General features: G+C 56.5%; 2 protein-coding genes across 3 annotated transcripts; one reads left to right on the forward strand and one right to left on the reverse strand.

Annotated features, from left to right (window-relative positions):
- Positions 1–12,138, reverse strand: ZNF598 (zinc finger protein 598). Of its 2 annotated transcripts, none has more exons than XM_032606846.1 (12): positions 11,861–12,138; positions 6,575–6,687; positions 5,760–5,889; positions 5,216–5,427; positions 4,919–5,136; positions 4,287–4,395; positions 3,468–3,673; positions 3,178–3,262; positions 2,295–3,070; positions 1,322–1,472; positions 1,062–1,206; positions 1–973 (listed from the first exon to the last, which is right to left on the reverse strand). In XM_032606846.1, the coding sequence occupies exons 1-12, from the start codon at positions 12,083–12,085 to the stop codon at positions 620–622; spliced, it is 2,724 nt and encodes a 907-aa protein (XP_032462737.1). In that variant the 5' UTR covers positions 12,086–12,138; the 3' UTR covers positions 1–619. The 2 variants fall into 2 exon arrangements, with proteins under 2 accessions (XP_032462737.1, XP_032462736.1); XM_032606845.1 differs by having other exon boundaries at positions 4,278–4,395.
- On the forward strand, positions 12,084–23,183 carry NPW (neuropeptide W). Its single transcript, XM_032606103.1, is given in 4 exon segments — positions 12,084–12,281; positions 22,306–22,354; positions 22,357–22,864; positions 23,099–23,183. Coding segments are annotated over 4 exon segments (840 nt in total).
- The last annotated feature ends 3,085 nt before the right edge of the window (positions 23,184–26,268 follow it).

The raw sequence follows: 26,268 nt of genomic DNA on the forward strand, positions 1-26,268 counted from the left end.
CATTATTGCAAAATAAATTTATTTGAAGATAAACTGTCTTATAAAAGGTCAGAGGCAATTTGAGATCCCAGTTTCAGCTAGTCTCGTAAAAAGATTCAACTTCAAGTAGCACAATTTCGTGTCTGCTTTTAATCCTGAACGTTCTTGAATAATGAAACAGCCAACTGTTTACACAACACACTCAACATCTGACTCCAGCACCCGTGGCCCCACAGCTCAGGGACCACTGTGCCGCAGCCCTCAGGCTCAGGCGGTCCCAGATTGGGCCACCGTGGCCACCGGCTCTGACAGCACACACAGGTCCTGGCATCCCAGCCCTTCCCTCCCCAGCACCTTCCAAAAGCATGAGAATGTAAACCCAGACCAGCCTGCTGCTGAGGCAGGGGTCTTTCTCCAGTTCCCAGGAGAAATCCAGATGGACTCCTGCATGACGGTGTGCTGACAGGGTGGTGTGGGCCTTCCTGGTGATCCCTGGCAGGCCGGCCAGCTGAGGGGCCTGAGCGGGTGGCCTCACCAGGGCCTCACCTGGCTGCCTGGCAGCCCAGAGGGAGGAGGAGGGAGAAAGGAGGCTCATGGGTGTGGCGGCTCCTGCCTGCGCTGGCAGGAGCTACGTCCGGAGCTACGTGAGGATCCTGGCGATGGCCTGCAGGGAGGGGAAGTCGTCGTCCCGGGCAGCGTGCAGCGCCTGGTGGCTGTTGACATCACCGTGTGCGAGCACCTGCTGGCAGGTGGGGCACACGCAGCAGTCCAGGCCCGCCTGCTGGGTGCTGGCCTGCCATGCACTCTTCTTGCTCTTCTTGGCCTTGGTGCCGGGAGGCCTCTCACGGCCTCGAAAGCCTGTGTGTGCAGACAGCAGCTCCTGCTGCTTGGCCGTGTCGGGCAGGAGCACCAGCAGCTCGTTGAAGATCTTCTGGAAGTTTTCCCCCAGCAGGTCCCGGCAGCTTTTGTAATACTGGGCTGCGGAGATCACGCCCTGCCACCCAGAGCCAGACCCAGTCACACCTGGCCCAGGCCTGGGCCCCAGGTGGCCGGGCTGGCCCCCACACCCCCGCCTGCCTGACCTGTCTGAACTGCCCCGAGTGGCTCTTGAACTTGCTGAAGCAGGCCTCGTCGCTCTGCAGGAAGTCCTTGATGGACTGGATGAGCTGCAGGTTCCTTTCCCGGAAGTTCTCGGGGATCAGGTAGGCCCGTGGCACGGGTGTTGGCCTGGGTTTGGAATCGGGACATAGGGAGGAGGTGGAGGCTTCAGCCTTTGGAGTGGCCCAAGGTGAGGGCACTCTCCCCACAGGGGCATGAGGCCAGGTGGCCCACCCACACTTACGCTTTCGTGGTGGTCGTAGTGCTGGGGACACAGGCCGGGTGGGGGCTAGGCAGAAGGCCAGAGAAGCCAGGGGGTGGCTTGCTGACAGGGGGCACCAGACCCGGTGGAGGTGGAGGCGGAGCGCCCTTCAGGAGCACCACGGTGTTGAAGCCTGTGGAGGATGGGGGGGCACACAGGAAGATCTCAGGACGTGACCCTCGCTGGCCAGGCAGACAAGCCTTGGTCCCCCACTTCCCATAAGCTGCCCATCTCACCAGGGTCAGGGTCAGGGTCAGGCTTTGTCCACAACCGCACCTCCCCCACAAAGCAGGCCCAGGGCCTGATGATGCCAAGAGCCGGCATGCATGCTGTGCTCCCTTGTGGCTGGCCTAAGTTAACTCATTTTTGCCTTCATCTCAAGAGAGTGCTAGGGGCTTCCCTGGTGGTGCAGTGGCTGAGAATCTGCCTGCCAGTGCAGGGGTCACGGGTTCGAGCCCTGGTCTGGGAAGATCCCACATGCCGCAGAGCAACTAGGCCCGTGAGCCACAACTACTGAGCCTGCGCGTCTGGGGCCTGTGCTCCGCAACAAGAGAGACCGCGACAGTGAGAGGCCCGCACACCGCGGTGAGGAGTGGCCCCCGCTCGCCGCAACCAGAGAAAGCCCGCGCGCAGAAACGAAGACCCAACACAGCCAAAAATAAATTAATTAATTAAAAAAAAGTGCTAGGAATGCCCCGATTTACCGGGAGGAAAAGGATGCAGAGAAGTTATGTGACAGACCAAAGTCACGCCGCTCACAGACATGGAGCCTGCATCCAGACTTGGCCGTCAGGTTTCCAAGGCAGCTGGAAACCACCACACAGGCTCATCTCTCCCCACCTGCACCTGCACAACCTCGGGCTATGCTCCTCTTGGGCCCAGGGGCTCCAGCCTGACTCAAAAACCTGGCCCCTTCCCAGATGCCCAAAAGCAGGCCTGAGCCAGGCACACATACCTGGGGGCGGGGGCATCCTGGGTGGGCAGGGGCCGCAGAGCGCTGGGAAGTCTTCCTGGGGCGTGGGGCAGGGGAGGGGCCCCAGGGGCCTCGGGAGCCCAGGGGGTTCCTTGGGGATGCTCCGAGCTGGGACCAGCCCCTCTGTGTGTCCGTTGACGATGACAGCAGCTGACCCCTCAGCTCTGCCAGTGGGGGCCGCGGGGGCCTGCTCAGCTCCGGGGGGCCCATCTTTGTCAGGGGGCAGTGGCGGGGGAGATGAGGCACCCGACTTCTCGGAGCCCACCTTCTTCTTCTTGCCAACCTTGGTGAAGGTCTGGGTGGAGGCCACAGCCAGCAGGGAAGAAACGGCGACTGTCGTGGGCACGCCCCACACCTCCTGGGTGGTGAGGCTGGAGCGGCCATCCTCCTCCTCCTCCTCCTCCGCGCAGGGCAGTCCGCTCTTTTTACCACCCTTACCCCCCTTCCCAGCCTTCCTGGGGGGCTGGCTTCCCCCGCTGGCAGACTGGGCCCCTGGGGCGGGATGCGCCACCTTCTTGCTACCACTGCTGTTCCAGGCAGAGATGAGGCTGGTGGGGGCAGTGCTGGGCTTGGAGGCAGAGGACACCAGGGCAGGAAAGTCCTCCTCCTGGAAGGTGCTCCTGCCCCTGGCGGGGACAGAGTAGGCCACCGCCAGCCCCACGGGGCCCAGGGCAGCTGCTGCGGAGCAGGGGGAAGTGGAGGCACAGAGACTGGGGAAGTCTTCGTCCTTGAGCTTCGAAGTGGGGGGCGGGAGAGCACTGTGCCGAGAAGAGAAGAGGGGTCAGTGGCCTGCCAGGCCCTGGCCTGCCCGGCGGCCACCCTCCACCCACCTTACATAGGAGCCCCGGTTCGTGCACACATGTACCTTGGAAATGTGGCTCCTGCAGCCGAGCCAGTTGCTGGCAAGGCCTCTTGGCTCACAGGACCATTTATTGAGGCTTCCTTGGAGCCTACAAGACACAAAAGAACCCTAGGTCAGGGCTGACCAACACTGAAGGGCAGGATCAGACCCTGTGGGGTGACTGGAGAGCACACGGGTTCTCACTGGCCTTGTGGGTGGAGGCCCTGAGAATCCAGGCACCGCCACGCTGGTCAGGAGCCCACCTCCCACCTCCTGCACCAGAGTAGAGTTGCCTACAGGGAAGGCCCACTCACCTGGGCCTTCGCCCTGAGTCCGGGGCAGGCGCCGGGGGCCCCGGGGCTCCTCAGGACCCCGCGCACCTGCCTCCTCCTTCCTGGGCCTGCTGCCCTCCTCCTGGTCCTCACTCCTGCGTGTGTCCTGCTGCTGTTGCTGCTGCTGCTGCTGCTGCGCGGCCACCGAGGCCCGGATGGCAGCTGCCACTTCTCGGTCTTCTTCTTCCCTGGGATGGGGATGACTTCAGGCTGGGCAAGGCCCAGGACTACAGTGACGTGCAGGATGAGGGGCTGGGGAGGGGCCTTGCCCCTGGGAAGCCTGGACACCAGGAGGCTGCCTGCCAGAAGCCAGCGGGACGGGTGCCAGCCCAGCCTCCCTGTCCAGGAGAGGGCGCTGTGGAGGGAGCTGAACCATCCACCTGCCAGCCTCAAGCTTCGGGTCCCTGGGCAACACCCGGCCCTGTTCTCTGGGGTAGCGTTTGGGGTCCACAGATGCCTCGATCCAGCCCGGCCATCGGGGGCAGCCCAGCCTGAGTGCATGCCTGCCACGCTGGGGCTTCATGGCACAACTGCACTGAACCCCCAATGACCCAGGACCCCCCTTACCACCCCAATCTGCAGGGTCCCGGTGTCTCTGGCTAAAACTAGGGGAAAGTGAAGGACACTGAGGACACCTAGCAGACCTGCTGCCATGCCCAGGACACCAGAGGCCAGAAAGCCAAAGTCCCCTGACAGCAGTGCCTATCCCCAGCCCAGCTGTTGGCTGCCGCCACCGCCTCAGGGGTGGTGCCAGGAGAACGTTAAGTCCTGGCGACACGCAAATCCTCCCACCTCTTGTACCTCCAGCTTCCTCGGCGGCTCTGCTGGGCTCCACGACCGCTGGCCCGGCCCGTGCGGCCCTGGCGGTTGTACCTGTCCAACTCCTCGTAGTCCTCGCCACCAACGACCCCTGCGGCCAGCACACAGCCCGTCACGGGCCCAGGCCAGACCGAGGCCAGTGCTCTGGCTTAGACAGCAGAGGCCTCCCCACCCACCATAGCACCTGAACCTGGGGGATGGGCGCAGACACCTCTCAGGGTTCACAGTGGTCCTGGGCCTCTAGCCTAGGCACCAGGTCAGAGCAAGAACTGGGCTGGGAGAGGGGCCTGGGCCTGCTGGCCCCACAGTCCCAGGAGGGACCTACACACAGTGGGCACTCAGTAATCCTCCTGACCTGGGGAAGAGTCCCAGGGACCCCAGAACAGCAGATCTGAGAACCTTCAGGAGCCAGTGAAGAGCTCCCTGTCCCAACGTGCTCAGGTGCTTGGGGCTCCTCAATGGGCTGGGGGGACACAGGCTCAACAGGCTTGTCCCTTGTCCCCGCTCACACGTGAGAGGTCAGATCAGGACCTGGGTCTGAGGCCTCCAGAGCAGGGCTCTGCAATGTGAGCCCTGCCTTGGGGCCCCCGCTCGGCAGGGCGGGCCCCGCTCACCCTCGTTCCGGCGCGAGTGCCGTGGCGTGTAGCTGAACTGCAGGTCGATCTGGCGGTTCTGGCGGGCCTCGGCACGGCTCCGGCTGTGGCAGGCCATCTTGTGGGCCTTGAGGTCGATCTCCGTACGGAATGCGTGGGTGAACTGCTCGGTGCTGCAGCGACCCTCCTCGCACAGAAAGTGCTTTTCTCGGAAGTGCTCACGCAGATACGCGTAGTCGCTGCCGGAAACTGGGTGTCAGCAGGGGCCCTCGCCCAGCCCGCTTGGGCGTCCCAAGGTTGCCGTGCGCCCACTCCCACCTGTAGTAGTCCTGAGCCCCGTCTGAGTCGCAGAAGTGGCAGAAGTAGTGGTCGCGACGCAGGTGCTTGAGCAGCTCGTCATTGTCCAGGTAGCGCTCGTCACAGAACTTGCAGAGCGGGTGCCCACGGTGCGACGTGTCGTCAGGGTCCCCCTGCATGCGGTGCCGAGCCAGGTCCTTGCGCGAGTACCACTTGCGCTCATATGTGAAGATCTGCAGGGAATGGGGGGCTGGGAATGGGGTGGGGGCTCCCAGGCCTCCCGCCCCTTCCCACGGCCTGACAATGCAGGGGACCCTGTGGCATCAGTTCTGCCCCAGAGCCCCAGACACCAGCAGCCTGGCAGGCTCTGTGAGGCAGGGGAGCTGGGGATGCTGGGAAACCCTGGGGATCTGGCCTGTCCAGGGCCAGAGGCAGCAACAAGCCGCTCACAGCTGTCTGGCTGAGCACCCTGTGCCAGCCTCTACTGGGCCTGGCCTCCACCCACCTCCACCAGGTGCTCCCTGAATGCCCAATCCCCAGGCAGGTGCCATGGGGTAGGGTTCACCTTGAGGTGTTTGAGGCACAGCTTGCAGCAGAATAGCTCATGTTGCTTCCGCATATGCTGCTCCAGGTCCCCAAAGAGGCCAAAAGGTGGCAGCTCAGGACACCGTGGACACTCGTGCTGCAGCAGCTGCCTAGGGAGACATCGAGAGCCACCAGTCCCCCCGAAGGCACTCAGCATCACTGTCCAGAGGGGCACTAGAACCACCCCACGGCCCTTCACCCAACGCCCCTGCAGATGCCCTGGAAGCGGGAGCCAGGAGGATGGGCACTCCTGCCCCACCGTGCATTTCAGCACTCTGACCACTGAGCCAGACGGTGCTGGGCCCAGGGCCTGAGCTGAACAAGGCCACGGGGTGGGGCTGGGTCCACGATCCAGGAGACTGACCCCTGCATCAGATGGACATGATGACTGAGCCCACACAGGTGCCTGCCCCCTCACCTGGAAGATGAGGACCACCCCCAAAACAACTGTATCCCTTTATGAGGTTTTTCCACCATAGGCTAAGAGCTTGATTTGCAGGAGCTCCTGACTACCTCAAAGAGCCCCAGAAAGCAGGGCTATGTGCCTTCCCTGAATTCACCCCTTGTCGCTCACTGCCCCCTCTTTACCACCAACCCAGGAGGGGGACTGTGAGCATCCCCCGTTACAGTAGAGAAAACCAATGATAGAAACCAACCACCTAGCCCTGACATCTGCACCACACCAGTGCCCCTTCCCCGCTGAGGGATGTGAGGAGCAGAGGAGGTGACAGTCCGTCCCCACCACAAAGCATCCCACAGACCCTCAGAAACCCAGGCCGAGAATTCCCCTCTCACCTGTACAAGGCAAACACTTTTCCATCAGCAAAGTAGATGTCATACTTCTTCTCATGCTGAAGCTGATGGATAGGGATTGTGGCAAAGGTAGGAAGCTTCTTCCCAAAGACCACCTGAAACCAAAAGCAAAAGGGACTGGTGAGCCGGACCATGGATGCGTCAGGCTGAGGAGAAAGGGAGGCACTCAGGGCCCCTCCTGGGAGGCTTGAGGCAGGTCCCAGCAGGAAGCACCCTCTGCCAGCCTGGGCCAGCCTTGTCTCCTCTCCCCACCCGCAGCCCACCCACCTAGGGTTGCCAGGACAGAGACGCAGCGGCTGGCCTCGCCACCAGGGGGCAGCCGGCTCCACACTCATCCACAGACAAAACTGGCACCTGCCAGAGAGACAGAGGCCGCCCCAGGGGCAGAGACAGGGATCAGACAGCCAGGCAAACCGGGGCTTAATCACATGGGTACTGGGCACAGGATGACTTTCACCAGGAGAAAGGAGAGACACAGTCCAAGGAGCAGCTAAGGAAACAGTGAATGCTCCCAGGCCAGATTGCATGCGTCAAGGCCTGGCTACCCTCCATGCACCCATGATGCTTCCATGATGGCAAAGGGGGAGAAAGGCTCCCCCACAGGACTCGGTCATGGCCCCCGCCCGTTCTTGGCCAGCTTCCTGCCTGTTAACTGGGCTGTCTGGGGGTGCCAAACAGAGGAGCTAGTGTGCTGGTTGTGGACACCTCTGCAGCCTGGCCACTTCTCAGGGGTCTCCAGCACTCTCAGGTAAAGCCTGCTGAGCCTGGCCCAGCAGCCTGCTCTGCCTCTCCACAGACCCTGGCACTGGACGATGACCAGACCCCTGTCCCAATGCCCCCAGCCTGGCCCCCAGGGCCCCCGCACAGGCTCAGGCCTACCCTCTGAGTCAACAAGGGCACTGCTCCCTCCAGGGCTCCCTCATCCTCCAGTCCCCCTTTCTCTCTGTCCCCTCCCCCTTGCATCAAGACCACACTGGCCCATCTCCTCCTCTCTGTGCCCCTTTCCGATCCACCACTGTCCCCCAGCCTGGAGCTGGCCACTCGCCTCAGCTCAGTCCTTACCAGCACACCCGGGGGGACAGCCTTTCCTTAGTAAAGCCCACATCAAGATCACCCCTGTTAGGTTTAGGCCCAGTCAGGGAGGATGTCTGGGGCCAGGGTGGCCATGAACTTGGGAAAGCATAGGACTGGCTGGGGAGAGTGGGTGGTTACACCATCCCCAACAGCAGGGTGGTTAAAACTGATTCCCTGGGGGCTCTGGAGAAGGAGATGGGGAGCTCAGCCTCTACTTGGGAGGACATGCTTGGGGGTGTGGAGAGCAGGCTGACAACCAAGCCTGCCCCCCACCCGCCCCCACAGGAGCCCAATGGAAGCATCATGGTCCAGCCACAGCCATTCTGGAGGGTCAGAGCAGGGTGGGGGGGATGGGCAGCGCCCCAACAGGCCTTTCTTCCCCTTGTCACCATGTCTGGCAAAGCTGGGCAGGATGAATGTGGCTGCCTACCCCCACCCCCGCCACAGGCTGAGCGCACCTCATCCCAGCTGCACCCTGTGACCCATCTTCACAGGGAGGTCTTGGCTCTGCCTCCAAAGGGTCACCCTCCGCACCCTCTGCCCCGGTTTTCTCCGTAGTCCCGAAGGCACATGGGGAAGGTCCCCGAGCCTTCCACTGGCCTCTTCTCATGGGATCTGCCCTCCTAGAGCAAGCCCACATCCAGCCCTGCCTTCCAACCACTCCCAAGGGTACCTTTCCAGCACAGACCCCAGTTCCTGCCTGGGGATAGGCGCCTGCAGGTGCAGGGCCATGAACCACTCAGGATGCTGCTGGAGGAGCACAGAGCACAAGGAACTAACCACTGGGACTCGGTGCCCATAACCCCAGCCTTGAGGGGAGCCCCAAAACTGCCAACAAGCATCCAAGCTCAACAGACTCAGCAGAGGAACAATTTCCCTCCCAGAGAAACCTGTGCCGGGAGGGCCCGCGCCCCACCCTCACCCTGTCACCCTGGCACCCTCCTTTCAGAGGTCTGCTCTGATCCACCACAGGTGGTATCTCTCCTTGGGCTGTGAGCACCCTTGCCGTGGACCGAGTGACAGTCAGCTTGGGTGGGGTGTCTGTCCCTCCCGAGCAGTCTGGTAGGGCAGCCCAGGTTGGGCACACCTGAGCCAGGCCAGAAGGGGGACACTGGGTTGGCTCAGGAAGAGACTGGAACCACAGAAGAGGCTTGGGAAAGGAAAGTGTTCATTTGAGAATGAGGGTGAGCAGGTTTGGAGCTGGGGGGTGGGATGGGGAAATGCTAACTGCCCCTCACAGACAGGCTGGGACCAGGACTGGGCCCCACGGGCCTGCACCAGACGATGGGATGGCAGTGCAGCCTGGAATGGCCAGTGTCCCTGCCCTCAGCAGAGGGTGAGGTGAGACACAAAACTGCATGGATGGAGGAGGATGAGGGTATGGTGGCCTGGCCAGGGATGGGCAGGAACCCATTAGGGATCCAACCAGTGTGGCCCAAGACCCACCCACCCTGGTGATCACCCTGATGGGAGGGGATCATGGGTCCAAGGACAGAGGTACAGGCCAGGCCTAGATACTTGAGGAGGGACCGTCCTGGGCAGCCCCTGGGTGGGCCAGGTAGTAAATGACTAACGGGGCAAGGGTGCCTCTGGGTGGGCCCCAAGAAGATCAGGTCCTGAGGAGAGGCAGATGGGAGCGAAAGTCCCCTCAGACTCCCCCACCACAGGGGTTTCTGCCTGGGGCCTTGCTGCTCCCCACTCCCAGCGTGCAGTGAGCACTCACGGAAAATGAGTGCGTGAGAGGACGGGGATGGGTGTCAGCAATGACCAGTGTGAGAGCGGCTGGACGGGGAGAGTACAGGGACCCAAGGAGCCAGACGTGGACAAGCAGGTCCTCTCAGAGGAGGCGGGCCAGGACCAGGTTGGTGGAGAGGGGGCAGGGACAACAGAAGTACATGGCCTGAGTCAGCAGGTCCTGCCTCCTGACCTGCCTTCAGCTTCCCCTCCCAATTCCCATCTATGAAATGGGGCAGTGGGGTTGTACCAGGTGGCCTGCAGGGCCCCTGCTAGCTCAGACACATCCCACTTTGTACAGCAGCCTCATCAAGCCTCTTCAACATCACCGGGGATCAGAGCAAGGTGGAAAGTAAGACAAGAATTGTGTTTTAGAAGAAAGTGGCCTGTGGGAAAGATACAACCAGGGAAGACAGGAACCCAGGACTTGACAACAGTCTCAGCTAGTGTGCCCTCAAGACCAGCGCTGCTGCTACCCATCAGCTGGGAGCCTGCCTCGGCCTCCACCCTGAGCAAGTGCCGGGCAATCTAACTGATCTGGCTCCTCACCCAGGCCGGCACAAGGAGGCACCAGGTCAAGATGTAGGAATTAACCAGCAAACGGAGCTGGCCTGTCTCAAAAAGCATTTTGGCACACTTTCCTCCCAATTTTTTACAAAGACTTAGTCCCATAAAAGAGACAGAGGAGAGGCAGGGTTCAGGGGTTTGGGGCTGCTGTGGGATTTCCGAGCAGGCATGGGACACAGGACGTATTCAGAGGACAGTGCAGGACTCAGCAAGGGAACAGAGGGATACAGGGGCGTTCAGAGTTCAAGAGTGAGAGGGAAACAGGATGAATGGAGAGGAGCATCATCTTCCCAAACTTCCCAGAACACCCTCCTGCTGCCTAGCAACTAGGAGCAGGCCTGAGAGGAAGGCCAGACTTGGCCAGGGCACCTGATGCCAAACCACACCCCAGCTGGAGCCAGCTGAAAGCTCATGTCCACACCCCCTTGCCACAGAGTCCTTGAAGGGTATGGGACCCACAAGGTATGAGAGAGGCCAGATGCTAGCTACAACACCCATATATAGGTGTCTGCTTACTTCCTCAGTGAGACCTGCAGTGCCCAGGGCTGGGGCCTCCGCTGCACATGCCTGCCTGCCTGCCTGCCTGCCTGGAAGGAAGCTACAGGTGTGCTGGGAAACCTGGCCATTCAAGAGTTACATCACGTTATGCAAGACTGGAAGGCAAGGCAGGCTCTGGTGAAGTTGGGAGGTGCCTTCTGACTAAGTCACAGACCCAAGGTTTCCCCAACTGCTCCTGCACCCCAGATCCCTCCCAGGTCCGGGTGCATCTCTGTCCACCCCACTACAGACTGACAGCATCTCCAAGTGTCTTTTTCAGATAGGGCACAGAGTAGGTGCCCACAGAGTGCTCATGGGATTACAGCATTTTCTTGGCTCCTTTAACATAAAAGTCTACTTTTAAAAAAGAAAGTGAAGAAAGGATGTCGTTTCCGCATCACTTCTAGGAAAAAGAAAGTCAGATTCCCTGGCAGATGTCACCAGCCCAAGCTTTCCATGAACAAACCAGGGGAACTTCACAACTCTGGAAGCAAACATATCTCAAAGCACAGCAAACCAAGGGAGCTCCAGCTAGGTGCTCCCAGCCAGCAGCTGGCATTGCGGGGAGGGTGGGAGAAAGCTCCGTGGAGCCCTCTGACCTCACTAGGGCTTCCAAGTCTGGACAATCAGAAACTCCCTCTCCTCCACTCTGGAGCTGAGCCCCCCACCACCACCACGCCACCGCCACCAGGTGGAACCGGCAAGAAGGAGGAAAACTTCGCAACATTTTTATCCCATCCACCAAGCACCCTGAGGAGACCTCAGTGGTTCTGCCTTCCCCTCTGGTGGTGATGGTGAGTACAACCATCACTTAATAGATAGAAATGCCATTCTCAGAAGGAGTTTGCTCAGCGTCACCCAGAAAGGCCCAGAAACACAGCTAGGCTGGAAATGCCCAGATTGACCCTCTGCTTCCAGGACAGATTGCCACTGAAGGTGCCCACTTTCCCTGTTGCCTCCACCGGAATGGAGACCCCTGATGAATAATCTCCCAAGACGAGCAGGTCTAGGAGCTCCTGCTCTGATCATGCCCCTCCTGTGGCCCGGCAGGAATTCCCGGGGCTCAGGAGGAAAGCCCCCAGACTCTGTCCCCACAAGGACCGCTGCCTCTTCAAATCGGCTCGGCCACCTCCTGCCTCCCGCCCCCACACGCCCCACAGTCGGCCCCACGATGGGGACCCCGCCCCGGGTGGCCCCTCCAGGCCTCTCTTTTGGAAGCCGGCGCCACTAGGCCTGCAGCCGGACACCAGGAAGGCAAAGTCCCCTTCCGGCCTCCGGGTGACCAGCCGCCCCTCCCGGCCGCGCCCCCGCTCCCGCCCAGTTGCCCCGACACGCGGCCCTGCCAGCGCAGCTCACCTGGCGCAGCTCCTCGCGGCACACGGCGCAGTAGCGCTGCTCGCACAGCACCCGCATCTTGGTGGAGCAGCGGTAGCACACCGGGTGGTCGCAGCGGCCCAGCGCCGTGGCCTCCAGGTCCCCGCAGCACAGCACGCAGCTCCCGCCGCCCCGCTCAGGTGCCGCCACCGCCGCCTCCAGGGCCGCGCGCCTCCCCTCCGGGTCCGCCGCCGCCGCCGCCGCCATGGTCCGGGATCAGGCCCCCTCCCGGCCGGCGCGGCGCGGCGCGGGACGGACTGGCTCCCAGCGGGCCCGCCCCTTCCGGGGCGACGTCACCGCCCCGCCCAGCAACGGCCCCACCTGGCGGAAGTGCGCTCACGACTTCCGCCTCAGCGAGGCGCCGGCTAGAGTGGCGCCACCGGCACCGGGCGCTCTAGGCGGAGTGGGCCGGTTGTAGGTCGGCTGCAGGTCCGGCACCGGGCTGCGGGCATCAGGCCCTCCTCTCCTCTGACCTTAGTCTTGGGCCAGCTCTGTCCTCGCAGAGCAAAATGTTTAATGCTCCAAATATTGATGGGTCATACTTATACTAAAGTGTTACTCGTTGTTCATCTGAAATTCAAATTTAACTAGAAGTCCTGTATTTTTATTTGCTAAATATTGCAACCCTATTAGGAGCCCAAAATCTCTTTCCAACCCAGATCTTTCTTTTGTATTTGGGACACACACGGGCGTGGTCATCGGGCACACACACACGCTTGCGCACACACAAACACAATCCCTATCAGAAAAGACAACACGTGGTGACATCAGTCTCAGAACTAGGAGCGGTCTCCCCCAGTCCCGATAGAAAGGCGGGTAGAGAACCTGTCCTCTTCATGGCTGGGCCCACCCAGCTGAGCCCGGAGGCTTGACGCAGAGAAACATCAGGGCAGGTTTGCTGATTGGACGGTTGTGAATCCTGGGGCTTTGGGTGTCTGCAGCTGTTGGGGGGCCTCCTCACTACCCTTGGGGGCCAGGCACACTCAGGACCTCCCTTCTGCTATCACAGGAGGCTACTCCGGATCTGAACCCTTCTAGAAAAGAGGCGGTGTGTTGTGAGCGGATGAGCTTGGACTTTAGAATCAGAAATGGGCTGGAGGACTTCCCTGGCTGACCAGTGGTTAAGACTATGCCCTTGGGCTTCCCTGGTGGCTCAGTGTTTGAGAATTTGCCTGCCAATGCAGGGGACACAGGTTCGAGCCCTGTTCCGGGAAGTCCCACATGCCACGGAGCAACTAAGCCCATGCACCACAACTACTGAGCCTGCGCTCTAGAGCCCGTGAGCCACAACTACTGAGCCCGCGTGCCACAACTACTGAAGCCCGTGCGCCTAGAGCCCGTGCTCTGCAACAAGAGAAGCCACCACAATGAGAAGCCCGCACACCGCAACAAAGAGTAGCCCCCGCTCACCACAGCTAGAGAAAGCCCGTGCGCAGCAACGAAGACCCAACGCAGACAAAAATAAATTAATTAAATTAATTAATTAAAAAAAAAAGACTATGCCCTTCCACTGCAGGGGACAGAGATGTGATGCTGGAGAACTATAGAAACTTGGCTTCACTGAGACATCAACTCAGCAAACCTCCTCTCATCACCCAGATGGAGCAGGAAGATGAAATGGAGACAGTAGAGAGAAGAATTCATCAAGATACCTGTTCAGATGAGCTGATTCTCCTTAAAGCCAAACAACCACAGCAAAAACAAGGTATTTTGGAGAAATATACACTCAATGGCAAGAAGGAACAAACTCTTGGAGGCAATCCCATTCAATGCAGTGAAATTGTTGAAGCCTTGAGTGTGAAATCTAGCATTACTCACAGTAAAATTTACCCTAGCAAGAAACTCCATCGATACCTTGACTCTGCAAAAGTCCTTAGAGATTCTTCACATCTTAAGCCACCTGAGGGAATTCTTCCTCGGGAAAAACCTTATGAATGTAAAAAAGATGAAAATGCCTTCCTCAGGAGTTCTAACTTAGCCGGGCTTAAGAGACAACATACAGAAGAGACATCCTATGAATGCAGTGACTGGGGGAAAGTCTTAAATTCAATCTCACACCTTAAGAAGGATGAAAAAACTCACATTAGAGAGAAACCTTTTGAGTGTAATCACTGTGGTAAAGTATTACAGAGCCATTCATCCATTAAGTTGCACATGAGAACCTACACTGGAGAAAAACCATTTAAGTGTGATCAGTGTGGGAAAGCCTATAGCTCAAGCTCTTGCCTTACACATCACAAGAGAATTCATACTGGAGAGAAGCACTATGAATGCCATGACTGTGGAAAAACCTTCCGAGATAGCTCACTTCTCAGACAACATTCAGGGACTCATTCAAGAGAAAAAGCCTACAAATGTAATCAATGCAGCAAAACCTTCAGTAGAAGCTGTAGGCTTACCATAACCATATAACACATACTGGAGAGAAACCCTATACGTGCAGTGATTGTGGGAAAACCTTCAGTATCCTCCCATATTTTAAAAGACATAAGGCAATCCACACTGGAGAGAAATCCATTGAATGCAGCCATTGTGGTAAAGCCCTAAGTAGTAAGTCATCTCTTAAGATACACCTGCGGATACATACTGGAGAGAAACCTTACAAGTGTGATCAATGTGGGAAAGCTTTTAGGCTGAGCTCCAACTTTATCAAGCACAAGAAAATTCATACTGGAGAGAAACCCTGTAAGTACAATGACTGTGGGAAAACCTTCAGGGATAGTTCATGCCTTAAAGAACATGTGAGAATTCACACTGGAGAAAAACCCTTTACATGTAATCGATGTGGAAAAGCCTTCAGAGTGAAATCTTTCCTCGTTTTACACAAGAAAATTCACATAAAAATGAAACAGGAATGTAAGGAATGTGGGAAAACATTCCGTGGTCTCTTATCTCATAGGAGGCATATGAAAATCCATACCAGGGACAAGAAACCCTTTAAGTGCAGTGAGCATGGAAAAGCTTTTAGCAAGCATGTGTCCCTTACAATACACATGAGAACTCACATGGAAGAGAAACTCTATGAGTGTAATCAATGTGGAAAATCCTTTAGTGTAAAATGTAATCTCATTGCACACAAAAGAATACATACTGGAGAAAAACCCTATAAATGCAATGTCTGCAGGCAAGGTTTCAGTAAATCCTTACCCCTTTGGTGTCATGAGAGAACTCATGCTCAGTAAACCCCCTTTTAATGATATCCATGTAAAGTAGCTTTCAGTGAACTCTCAATCTTTAAGACATACAACTAAATGCTAAGTGAAAAGAACTGGTTGTGAAGAATGTAAGAAAGCCTCTAAGTAATGCATATATGGAAGAAACCTACGTTATACAATGATTGTGAGAAATCGTTTACTCATTCATTATCCCTTAGAAGATATGTGATAACGCTGAAGGGAAAATGTTTTAATATCTTCAAGACTTGTTACTTGAGAAAAATAAACACCTAATGTTTTAAGTCAAAAAAAAAAAAGAAAGAAAAGCTGTCCTGCTGTCCAGCTGCCCTACAGTGAAGCCCACACTCAGCAAGCCATGCCCCCCAAAAAAGGAGCAGCCAACCAGTTGCAGGGTCTCACTCACAACTGTGCACAGGCAACAAATGATCTCCAGACTCATGAGGAAAGCCTGCAGTGTGTGATACAGGGATGAAAACAAGCAGACCCAGAGATCAGAAGGAAATTTTAGACAGATCATAAACATATATATATATATATGCGCGCCACAGAAGCAATCCCAGAAAAGGAGGGAAAGACCTGAACTTGGATAGTGGCAGTGGAGATTAAAAGGAGGAGAAAGAGGGCTTCCCTGGTGGTGCAGTGGTTGAGAGTCCGCCTGCCGATGCAGGTGACACGGGTTCGTGCTCTGCAAGGGGAGAGGCCACAACAGTGAGAGGCCCGCCTACGGCCAAAAAAAAAAAAAAAAGAAGGAGAAAGATTCACGAGATGTTCCTCCCTCCAAGGATATATATAATTTGTATATATATTATTTATATACATATATATTATTTATATATATATATACATATATATATATATATATGGTATTCACAAGAAAGATATTCCTTCCATGAAATGAGACTAGGATGCCTTGAACAACCATAACAACCACAAAGCAGAGAACAAGAAAGAGCCCTTAGAAATTAAAAATTAAAACCATAACAACAGGGACTTCTCTGGCGGTCCAGGGGTTAAGACCCTGCACTCCCCATGCAGGGGGCATGGGTTTGATCCCTCATCGGGGAACTAAGACCTCACGTGCCACATGGCGCGTCCAACAAAACAAAACTAACAACAACTAAAAGTTCAAGAGCAAAGTGGGAAGATAAAGTTGAGGAAGTCTCTCAGCAAGCAGACCAAGACAACTAGATAGAAAACAAAGAAAATAAGAAGATAGAAGTCTGAATCCAGACAGTGTAGTATCTAACTAATAGGAATTTCAGAGAGAACAGAGAAAATGGAGAGGTGCAAATTATCAAAGAGCCAATAAGGCAAGATATGCCAGAGCTGAAGGACATGAGTCTCCACGTTTAAAGGACCCAATCAAGTAAAAAAGACCCTCAGTGAGGGACATCATCATGGAATACCAGAGTACTACAGATAAAGCAAAGGGCCTGAGAGCTTCAGGAGGGAGGGGGTAAGGAGGGAGAAAAACCTGTATGATGGATTGAGAATCAGACTTACAATCCTGGGACACTGGAAGCTAGAAATTCTCTCCAATTTCTGAAGGAATATGATTTCCATCCACAAATTATACACCTAGAATAACTTTCCATCAACGCATAAAGCCATCAACATAAAACGGACAAAGTATTTAGCTCCCATGTCCCCATTCAAATGATGCCTGTGCAGAGGCTTAGAGAGTGGATGTCTAGATTGGAGCAGGAGGCCAAGGGCTCCCAGAGGGAGATTTCCAGAGTAAATAAGGAACTGATGATGGGTGATCTCCTTGTGTGCTTGAGAATCAGGAAATTTTATTGCAAGGAGCTTGGAGCTCCTTGGAGCATTTGGGGGGAAATAACAAACTAAGAATATAGAAAAACAAGGAAAGAAAAATAGTAAGACAGCTATCAACAAGAAAAAAATGTAATTATAGTACACTACTTGGCTCAGCAGAGAGTAATATTTACATGGTCAGAATAATATAAATGCTGACTAGTGTCAACCAAAAATTATGATAAAATCATATTGGGAGGATGGAGAGATGAGAAGTGAGGTGACTGGGGTGGGAGAGAGCCAAAGCTTCATCTAAATTAGGAGGAAGCCATGGGACTTCCCTGGTGGCGCAGTGGTTAAGAATCCGCCTGCCAATGCAGGGGACACAGGTTCGAGCCCTGATCCGGGAAGATACCACATGCTGCGGAGCCCCTGTGCCACAACTACTGAGGCTGTGCTCTACAGCCTGTGAGCCACAACTACTGAGCGCACGCGCCTAGAGCCCGTGCTCCACAACAAAGAGAAGCCACCGCAATGAGAAGCCTGCACACCACAATGAAGAGTAGCCCCTGCTCTCTGCAACTACAGAAAAGCCCGCGCACAGCAATGAAGACACAACGTAGCCAAAAATAAATAAATAAATTTAATAAATTAGGAGGAAGCCATTTGATGCCTAAAAAAAAGGTAAATTTAAAAGCAGCAGTTTATAATCTCAGTTAGTGTTTCTCAATTGGAAGTGATTTTGGCCTCAAGGAGACGTGGAAATGTCTGGAGACATTTTTGGTTGTCACAGTGGGGTGGGATTGTTACTGACATCTACTGATGCATTAGTTTCCTATTGTTGCTGTAAAAAAATTACCACAAACACTGGCTTAAAACAACCCAAATTCATTATATTACAGTTCTGGAATTCAGGAATTCAAAATGGGTCTCACTGGGATAAAATCAAGGTGCAGGTGGGCTGCATTCCTCCTGGAGGCTCTAGAGGAGAATCCATTTCCTTGGCTTTTCCAGCTTCTAGGGGGAGCCTGCATCCCATGGCTCGTGGCCCTTCCTCCTTCTGCAAAGCACATCACTTCACCCTCTGTTTCCATTGTCACCACTCCTTCTCTGACTCTTCCTCCCTCCTCCACACTAAAGAACCCTTGAGATTACATTGGGCTCACCTGGATAATTCAGGGTGCTTTGCTTATATTAAATTCAGTGGATTAGCATCCTCAATTTTATCTGCAACTTTAATTCCCCTTTACCATGTAAAGTAAATATTCACAGGTTCCAGGGATCAGGGCATAGATGTCTTTGGGGAGGGACTATTTTGCTGCCTACACAAATGAGTAAAGGCCAGGGATGCTGCTCAACATCCTACCATGCCAGAACAGCCTTACAAATGCCAACCATGCTGAGGTTGAGAAAATTCTGATCCAAGGTGATAGATGAGTTATTCTGGGGCTTCTGGCTAGGAAGTGGCGTAAAGGAGCCCCCTAGGGAGCTGAAATCTTTTCTACCTTGATCTGGGCTGTGGGCACACAAGTGTAGGCATATGTAACAAATGCAATTGTTAAGATGTGCACACTTTACTCAAAGTATTTTATACCTCCTTAAAAAGACCACCCATTTTTAGAGTAGCAGTTAAGTTTATGATTTCAAAATATGGAGGCAAATACTAGGAAAAATAGCTGAAAGAGTTGGAAGTAGTTGCCCCTGGAGGGCAGGATGGGGATGTGAAAGGGTGGAACAGAGACAGCTTTATTTTGTCCCTTATACTAGCATTTGACTTATAACGTATATGACCTTGATATTATAAAACATAATAATTTTTAAAATGACAAAATGGAGAGATTTCCTCATTTACTATGTCATTAGGATGGGGTTCCTGTTGGCAGCCAGGCTCTGTGCCTGGGATGGGGGCCGTGAGTATGAGGCAGACATGGTCCCAGTCTCTGGAGGGCTTGGTCCAGTGTCAGGGGAGGTGGTGTGCATATAGTCAGAAGCCATGATCAGTCAGCTTCTGGAAGGGGCTGTGTGTGGATGAAAGGAGTGGTGAGCCCCAGAAAGACAAGACAGCTCTCATGGACCATTAGGGCCACTACCTCCTCTGGCAATAGACTTTGGCTCCAGAGTCCTGGGTGGGGGAGGGCTGGCAGAGACATTTGTCCCTGGGCCCCTGGGGTCAGGGCTAGGTAAAGCACAGAGCCCCTCTTCCTGAGCACCCCAAACTAGGAGCCACCAGGGACCATCAAGTTGTTCTGTGCTTTTCTCCCTTACCCAGCCCTGGGCTCCCTCCCTGCCTGCCTTCCACACACCTCCAGCTGACAGGCAGCCGCCCTGCTCTGTCCTAATGTGGCCTTCATCCTTCACCTGCACCCTGACATTTTCACTCCCTCTGGTTCGCAGTCATAAACAAGCGGGAGGGATTGCCGGTATTTAAACTTCAGACACCAAACGTATCATTGTGCAGAGCATTTTTTTCTTTGCTCAACGTTGCGTTTTCAGATTTACCATGCTGCTAATTGTAGTTCTCTTAAATTTTCCAACTGCGCAGAAACGTCCATTACAGCATAGGCCATGATTGATCAGATTTCACATCGATGACGTTCTCCCTGCAGAAGCTCCCTGTCTGCCCAGGCTGCAGTCCTCTGCATCCCCTTATTAGGGAGGGGGCAGCAGCGCCAGGGGACCCTGGCAGCCCGCTTGTGCCATACTGCCCGTCCACCAAGCACTCCAGGCAGCTCTCAAGGTGGAGGCGCCCCAGAAGAGTGGGGCAGAGGTGGGAGGGGGCAGCTTTCCACTTGGCCCACTGGTCCCTTCGGTCCTCCAGGCCCTTCCAGGTGTGCAGGTGGCTTCCTCTGTACCCCCTCCCTGCCTGGTCCCAGCGCTGTCACCCCTCCATCAAAGGGATTTCTCTGACAATTTAGGGAACTAGGCAGCCGCTAGAGCAGCAACAGCAATTAGATGGTAGCCACGCCATTTATAGAGTGCCTACTGTGTGCCAGGCACAGTGTCAAGATGTCAAGGCCCAGCCTGGATTTTTTTTTTTTAATATTTATTTATTTATTTAGGCTGCACCAGGTCTTAGTTTCACATGCGGACTTCTTAGTTGTGGCATGCACATGGGATCTAGTTCCCTGATCAGGGACTGAACCTAGGCTCCCTGCATTGGGAGCGTGGAGTCTTACCCACTGGACCACCAGGGAAGTCCCCCAGCCTGGATTTCTTTTCTTTTTTTAAAAAAATTATTTTATTATATTTTTATTTTTGGCTGCATTGGATCTTTGTTGCTGAGTGCAGGCTTTCTCTAGTTGGCGAGTGGGGGGTTGTGGCGCGCGGGCTTCTCATTGCGGTGGTTTCTCTCATTGCAGAGCATGGGCTCTAGGTGCCCAGGCTTCAGTAGTTGTGGCTCATGGGCTCAGTAGTTGTGACTCACAGGCTGTAGAGCACAGGCTCAGTAGTTGTGGGGCACGGGCTCAGTTGCTCTGAGGCATGTGGGATCTTCCCGGACCAGAGATCGAACCTGTGTCCCCTGCATTGTCAGGCAGATTCTTAATCACTGCACCACTAGGGAAGTCCCAGCCTGTATTTTTTTTTTTTTTTTTTTTTTTTTTTTTTTTGCGGTACGCGGGCCTCTCACTGTTGTGGCCTCTCCCGTTGCGGAGCACAGGCTCCGGACGCGCAGGCTCAGCGGCCATGGCTCACGGGCCTAGCCGCTCCGCGGCACGTGGGATCTTCCCGGACCGGGGCACGAACCCGCGTCCCCTGCATCAGCAGGCGGACTCTCAACCACTGCGCCACCAGGGAAGCCCCCCCAGCCTGTATTTTTAATACTCACAGCAAGCTGACTGAGATTATCCCCAGTTTACAAATGAGGAAACTGAGGCAGAAGAGGTTGAGGCACTTACCCCTCCCCCCACACCTACCACCATCAAGCCTGGGTCACTGGGCTCCAGGACACATTTCTCAGCAGCTCTGCAGGGCCTTTGTGGGGAGAGCTGCTGCTGCTGCTGCTTCTAGAGCTCCCCAGGGGATTACCAGAATCTCTCTGCCCCTCGTGCCTCAGAAGCAGGCACCGTCCTCGGCACCCCTCAGCCCCTCTGTTCCTCTTCCAACATGCAGGTCTGAGAGGAAGGACAGACTCAGACTGTGTTCCCCCATGCCCCCGGGATCACCCCTCCTTTTTGCTGAAGAGACAGGCGGAGGGGGATGGGAGGTTTCCATTGAGCACTGCAGCTGGGGTCCCCAAACTGGAACTCTCAGGCTGGGGGTCTATGTTGGGCCCCACTCCCCCTAGTGCTTACCCAACAGGTGACCTGGAACAAGTCAATTTTCCCCATGCCTTAGTTTCTTCATTGGTAGATGGAATCAATAATTGTCCCACGTTGTGGCATTGTTTGGAGATCAAAATAAGATATTTCAGGATCCTTGGTGTCTGGGATCTAGAAGGTGCCCCGTGAGTGGTGCGGTTGCTGGGGGGTGGGGTGAGGTGTGATTATTCTGAGGGCTGCATCCTCCCTGGTTTAGGACTCAGGCAAGAATGGGTCAGGCCCTGTCCTCTGGAAGGGGGCTATTAAGCCCAGGCAGGCACAGAGGGATACTCTGGGAGACTATTCAGAGAAGGGCTATCTAAGCAGGATCCTGAAGGATGAGTAGGAGTTTGCCAGATTGAAAAGGATGGGATGTCCCAGGCACAGAAGCACAGAGGTGGGCAAACTCATGGGTTGTTGGGTATGGCAAGTGAATTGAGACTGCCCTGGCCAGAGAAAGTGGTTTTGGGGGGGGATCATAACCAAAGAGGAGGCTGGAAGACTGCAGAGCTTATCCTTCCCAGGCAGTATGAGGGGCTGACTCTTTATTCTGGGAGCCTAACCTAACCACTGTTTCAGAGAGGGTTTGATGCGGCCAAACTTGCAGTTGCAAGCATCCATCCAGCTGCAGCTGGGAAGTGGGTTGTTGGGGAGAAGCTAGGGGTTAGGGAGGAGAGGAATGGGTGTGGGAACAGGTTTGATAGCTGTGTTAGGCGAGGACAGGGAACAACCCTCCAGGGGGAACATACACAGAGGGGTCTTGAGTGGTGCAGAGGGCCCCCACCAATCAATCAGCTCTCCTGCTTTACCCCAGTAGGGCTCTGCCGGCCTCCCTGTCTTTGCTCTGCTTGTGCCCCACCTGCAAGAGCTCTGGCTTAGGGAACATCCTGTCCCCCCATCCCTATGCCTGGAAGTTCCTCTCTTTAGGGGGAAGAGGCAGAGGCGGGCTAAGAGAGGGGAGCAGGGGAGCCCCAAGCAGAGCGTCAAGATGAATTCTACATAGAGGCCCACTCAGCGAGGGTGCTTCAGTAACACACGTCCCCGCCTCGCAGCCTGGGCTCCTCCTCTCACTTCATCCCTCCCCCTACCCTTGGGGAGCCCCTCAGGTACCGCGGGGGCGAGCAGGGGCGGGGCCACCGAGCAGTTATAGCTGGACCCACCCGCACCAACTCCTAGCCTGTAGCCTCCCGCACTGCAGCTTCCTGACACTGCGCGCCCAGACACGACTGAGCCAGTTTCTGGTCCGCCCTCCGGGCGGCGGTCAACGTGAGCACCCTGGCGCGGGGCACGGGGGTGCGGAGCCCCGGGCGGGGGCCCACTGCGAGCTGCTGGCTGATCGCATTGCTGTTGCTGCTGTTGCTGCTGCCGCTGCCCGCCGCCGCCTGGTACAAGCACGTGTCGAGTCCCCGTTACCACACGGTGGGCCGCGCCGCGGGCCTGCTAATGGGGCTGCGCCGCTCGCCCTACGTGTGGCGCCGCGCACTGCGCCCGGCTGCCGGGCCCCTTGCCTGGGACGGCTTCGGCCTGGGCGTGTCCCCCCAGGGGCCATCTGCCAGAAGCACCGTCTCTGGGGGGCCCGCCGCCCGCGATGCTCTGTTGCTTCCCTCCGGAGTTCAGAAACTGTGGGAGGTGCGACGCAGAAGCTCCCGCGCAGGGCTCCCGGTGAGTGCGCCTCGCAGCCTGCGCGCCCCGAAGTCCGCGCCCCAACCGGAGCTGCGGCTGGGATCCTACTCCTGGACCTCTGAAGAGCGGGCCAGGTACGCGGGGAGAGGAAGGGGACGGGGACAGCAGTGGACGAGGGTGTCTCGGGAGATCTGAGACCGGAGCGCACGTCTGCCTGCCCACAGGGCACCCTACAACCTTTCCATCCCCGACTCCCAGTAGAGGAAGGCTTTCCTGGGGCAGTCCCTACTCTTCCAGCCTGGGGAGTCGGGGGAGCGGTAGTGGAGGTCGCACAACCCTCTTCCCACGGTCCTCTCTGTTCTTTCCAGAGCCTTCGGAGTGTCTCCTGCTCAGTCATGGTCTGCGCAGGGAACCGCCTTCGCCAGCCCCCGCCTCTCCCCAGAGCCGTCTTGATCGCAGCCCCTGCCCGCGCCCCCACGCCTGACGCAGGCGGAATGTCTTCTGCCAGCAGGCCGGCCATCTGGTCAATAAAACCTGCCTAGTTGCCGCGCCCCGGTGTTTGACCCTTTTCCTCCGCGATGTGTACTTTGCATCTAGCTTCGGGGCGCAAACAGCCGCGCCCACGCCCTGGCAAATGTCAGGAGCCCTCCAGCTGGCCCGGGCAAGCTCCCCCCAACAGCCGAGATCTGTGTGTCCTTGCGGGGCAGAAAGGGGGACGGAGGCAGACTCTGCTGGGGGCTGGGTCCCATTCTCCCTTCTCTGCCAGTGCTGCCCCTCCTGTTAGGGTGTGAGGTCATTAGACCAGGTCCCAGGGTCCCCCAGGAGGGGAGGGGTATCCCACGGTGGGGGAGGGCAGTCAGACCCTGGGTCCTGCTGCCACTTACCAAGGTGTGCAGGAGGAGGAGAGCAGTAGCTCACACCCTCCGTGCTGAGCCGGAGCCCCTACTCCAGCCTCCTAGGAGGCCCACAGGAGGTCCCCTCACTATGCCCCCTGGCCAGCATGGGGAGAATGTCTTCCCCAAGGGGGTGGGACCTTAAGACCTGGCAGCCCATCCAGTCTTTTCCCCATCTCCCAGAATTCATTTCAAACCCGGATCTCCTTGGAACCCCTCCCTCCCCTCAGCCAAGGGCTTCCAGAGACAAAGTGGGAAACACCTGGCCCCCTTCTTCATCGCTATGGCCGTGATCTCTCCCTAGGGAGGAAGGGTCCCTCCACCTGAGACCCCCTTTCCTCCTCAGGAACCCCTCCACTTCTTATCCTCTTCTGCATTTCCAGTTATTGTCTCCAGTCCCCCCATATAAATGTGCTCTGCCATTTTGAATAGCAAGGACCTCCCTCCACCTGGGTCCCCTTCCAGTGCCCCCCTCACTCCACCCTTCTGCTCCCCCTTCAACCCTCTTCAGTGTGGTCTCAGACTCCCACAACTGTCCTGGGCCTCGAAGTGCCTGGTCACTGTGCCCTGATGCTGTCTGCCCTTCTAGTCCTCCCTTGGCCATGTGGCAAGGCTGCCCTTGGGGCACCCAGCAAGGACAGGGGAGGGGTGGCCTCATGTCTGTCTAGCTCTTGGTTTTGGGGTGCCTACATGGAGCCAGCTCCCACACTAACCTCCTTGGCCTCTGGAAGCACCCTCTGGAGGCCTCTTCCCACTGGCAATTTCCTCTCATCTCCTGGGTGCATCTTTCTTCCACATGGTCTGCTAATATGGGTACTCTGTTTCACTCCAACCCTTCCAATTCTTACGGACTCCAGAATTTATTTACTCCGATTCCACTCAGTATTTTTTTCTTCTAGGATCTGCGCTGGGGGAAGTCACAGACCACTGAGGTCAACCTCCTCTCCCCCAACTCCACCAGTGCTCTCGCCCCTGCTCCTCACTGAACTTGGACTTTCAAAACATGGGTGTCCTGACCTTGTCACCCCCAGTCCACAACACCTCAAGGGCTCCCACCACCCATGCAATGAAATCCATGCTCTGAGGCCGGGCCCTGTTCCACAGTCTCATTCCTCCCTCCCCTTCCCCACACAGCCTGCAGGAACTCTAGGCAGATTCCAGAACAGCCCTGTGGTTCACCCTGCCTGAGGACTCCAGGGCCCCAGGCCAGGTTAAATGTTAAATGCCCCTCCTGGAGGCTGCCCCAGCCCTGGGTTTCCCCTTGCCAAGGTACACAAATCTGTTTCCCTGGGTCTCAGTGATGTTTCCCCAGTGCTCGCCAGGGCCTGGCACCAAGTGGCCTGCAAATGTTTGGTCACAAGTGCTGGAACACTCGGTGAGGGGCTAGATTTCATGGTGCCTGAAGATACCCCAGTCCAGAGAGGTTGGTGCCAGATTCAAGACGAGAAAGCAGAGCCTGTTAGGAGCTCAGCAGAGGCCCAGCTTCTCTGCTACCACCCCCATGGCGCTCCTATGCTCCTGCAGTGCAAGCAGCCCTAGGGCGCAGGTGTCACTCCAATCCCCCACTCGGCAGGGCTGGACCAGTCAGAGACAGAGAGGTGGAACCTAGGGCAGCTCCCCGGACGATGTAATCCCACTCATCGCCGGCAGAAGGCGCTGCGCGGCTGCTCTCCCGGCTACAGTCGCACTCCGCTCCTCTGGCGATGGGAGGAAGTAGGCGGGGCCATCCCAGGGTGGGCGGGGCAGTCCACCTGGGAGTCCTTGACCACGGGCCTTATGCACTTCTGCACTCTTCGATCCTCGAAGCCTCTCCAATTCTCTCTCCCTCTCATCTCTGGGTCTCTTGTTCTCATCTCTCTTGCCGTTGTGCTGGTCCCGCCTGCTCCAATATGGGGCTCTGAAGAGAGGCCTGGCGAAGTCTAAAGGAAAGGGTCGTAAGCAACGCCTGGTCATTGCGCGAGGCCCTTAATGCCTATTAGGGAGGGGGCTCCGGCCCTTCTTCGGGTGACAAGGCCTCTGCTCATGATCACACCAAAAGAGTCTCTGCCCAGACCCAGGCTCTGCCCCATCTCCGCAGGGAGGTAGGTTCAAAGGTCAGAGGAAACCCCCTCCCCCCAAACAGGAGCACAGGATAATCCTACACCAGGTGGACCTAGGGGAGAGAAGGACTGGAAGATCTGACATACTTCCTCTCCCTCTGTCGCATCCCAGCGGACCAGGATGGCAGGAGTGGGGTGACCACAGGAGCGTGAGGGGGTGGGGGTCACACAGACCTCTGCTCACCTGCAACCTGCCTGCCTTCCCGCCTGCTGCTGGCCTCGTGCTCACCTCCCCCAGCCCATCCCCAGCGACCCAAACAGCTTCCAGCCCAAACACCTTTCAGTGCACACTTCCGGGCCGCTGCCCAGGCTTCTCCCTTCCCTTTGCTGCCTGGCCTCTCTCTTCTCGCACCTCCGCACAGTGCGGCTGAAGGAAGAGGCCTGGGAGAGTTTGGCCAGAGAGCTGCTGGGTCACCTTTCTTCACCTCTGTCACCCCAGACGCTCCGTACTCACCCTGTTCCCTCTCACTCACTCCTGCTCTCCCTTCGCAGTGGTTCCCTGCTGCCTTTATTCTGTTGCTTTTATCCACTTCCTTTGCTACCTGT

The sequence above is a fragment of the Phocoena sinus genome, chromosome 15 (assembly GCF_008692025.1).
Source record: "Phocoena sinus isolate mPhoSin1 chromosome 15, mPhoSin1.pri, whole genome shotgun sequence".
In the NCBI taxonomy this organism is placed as follows: domain Eukaryota; kingdom Metazoa; phylum Chordata; class Mammalia; order Artiodactyla; family Phocoenidae; genus Phocoena; species Phocoena sinus.

What these genes read in the sequence shown, in the direction of transcription:
- ZNF598 (XM_032606845.1), bottom strand. Translation starts at nt 12,085, where the DNA reads ATGGCGGCGGCGGCGGCGGCGGACCCGGAGGGGAGGCGCGCGGCCCTG. An exon ending in GGGGCTCAGGACTACTACAG is followed by an intron (nt 5,137 to 5,215) that starts GTGGGAGTGGGC and finishes AGTTTCCGGCAG; the next exon opens with CGACTACGCGTATCTGCGTG. An exon ending in GGAAGCTGGAGGTACAAGAG is followed by an intron (nt 3,674 to 4,277) that starts GTGGGAGGATTT and finishes TCCCCATCCCAG; the next exon opens with GGAAGAAGAAGACCGAGAAG.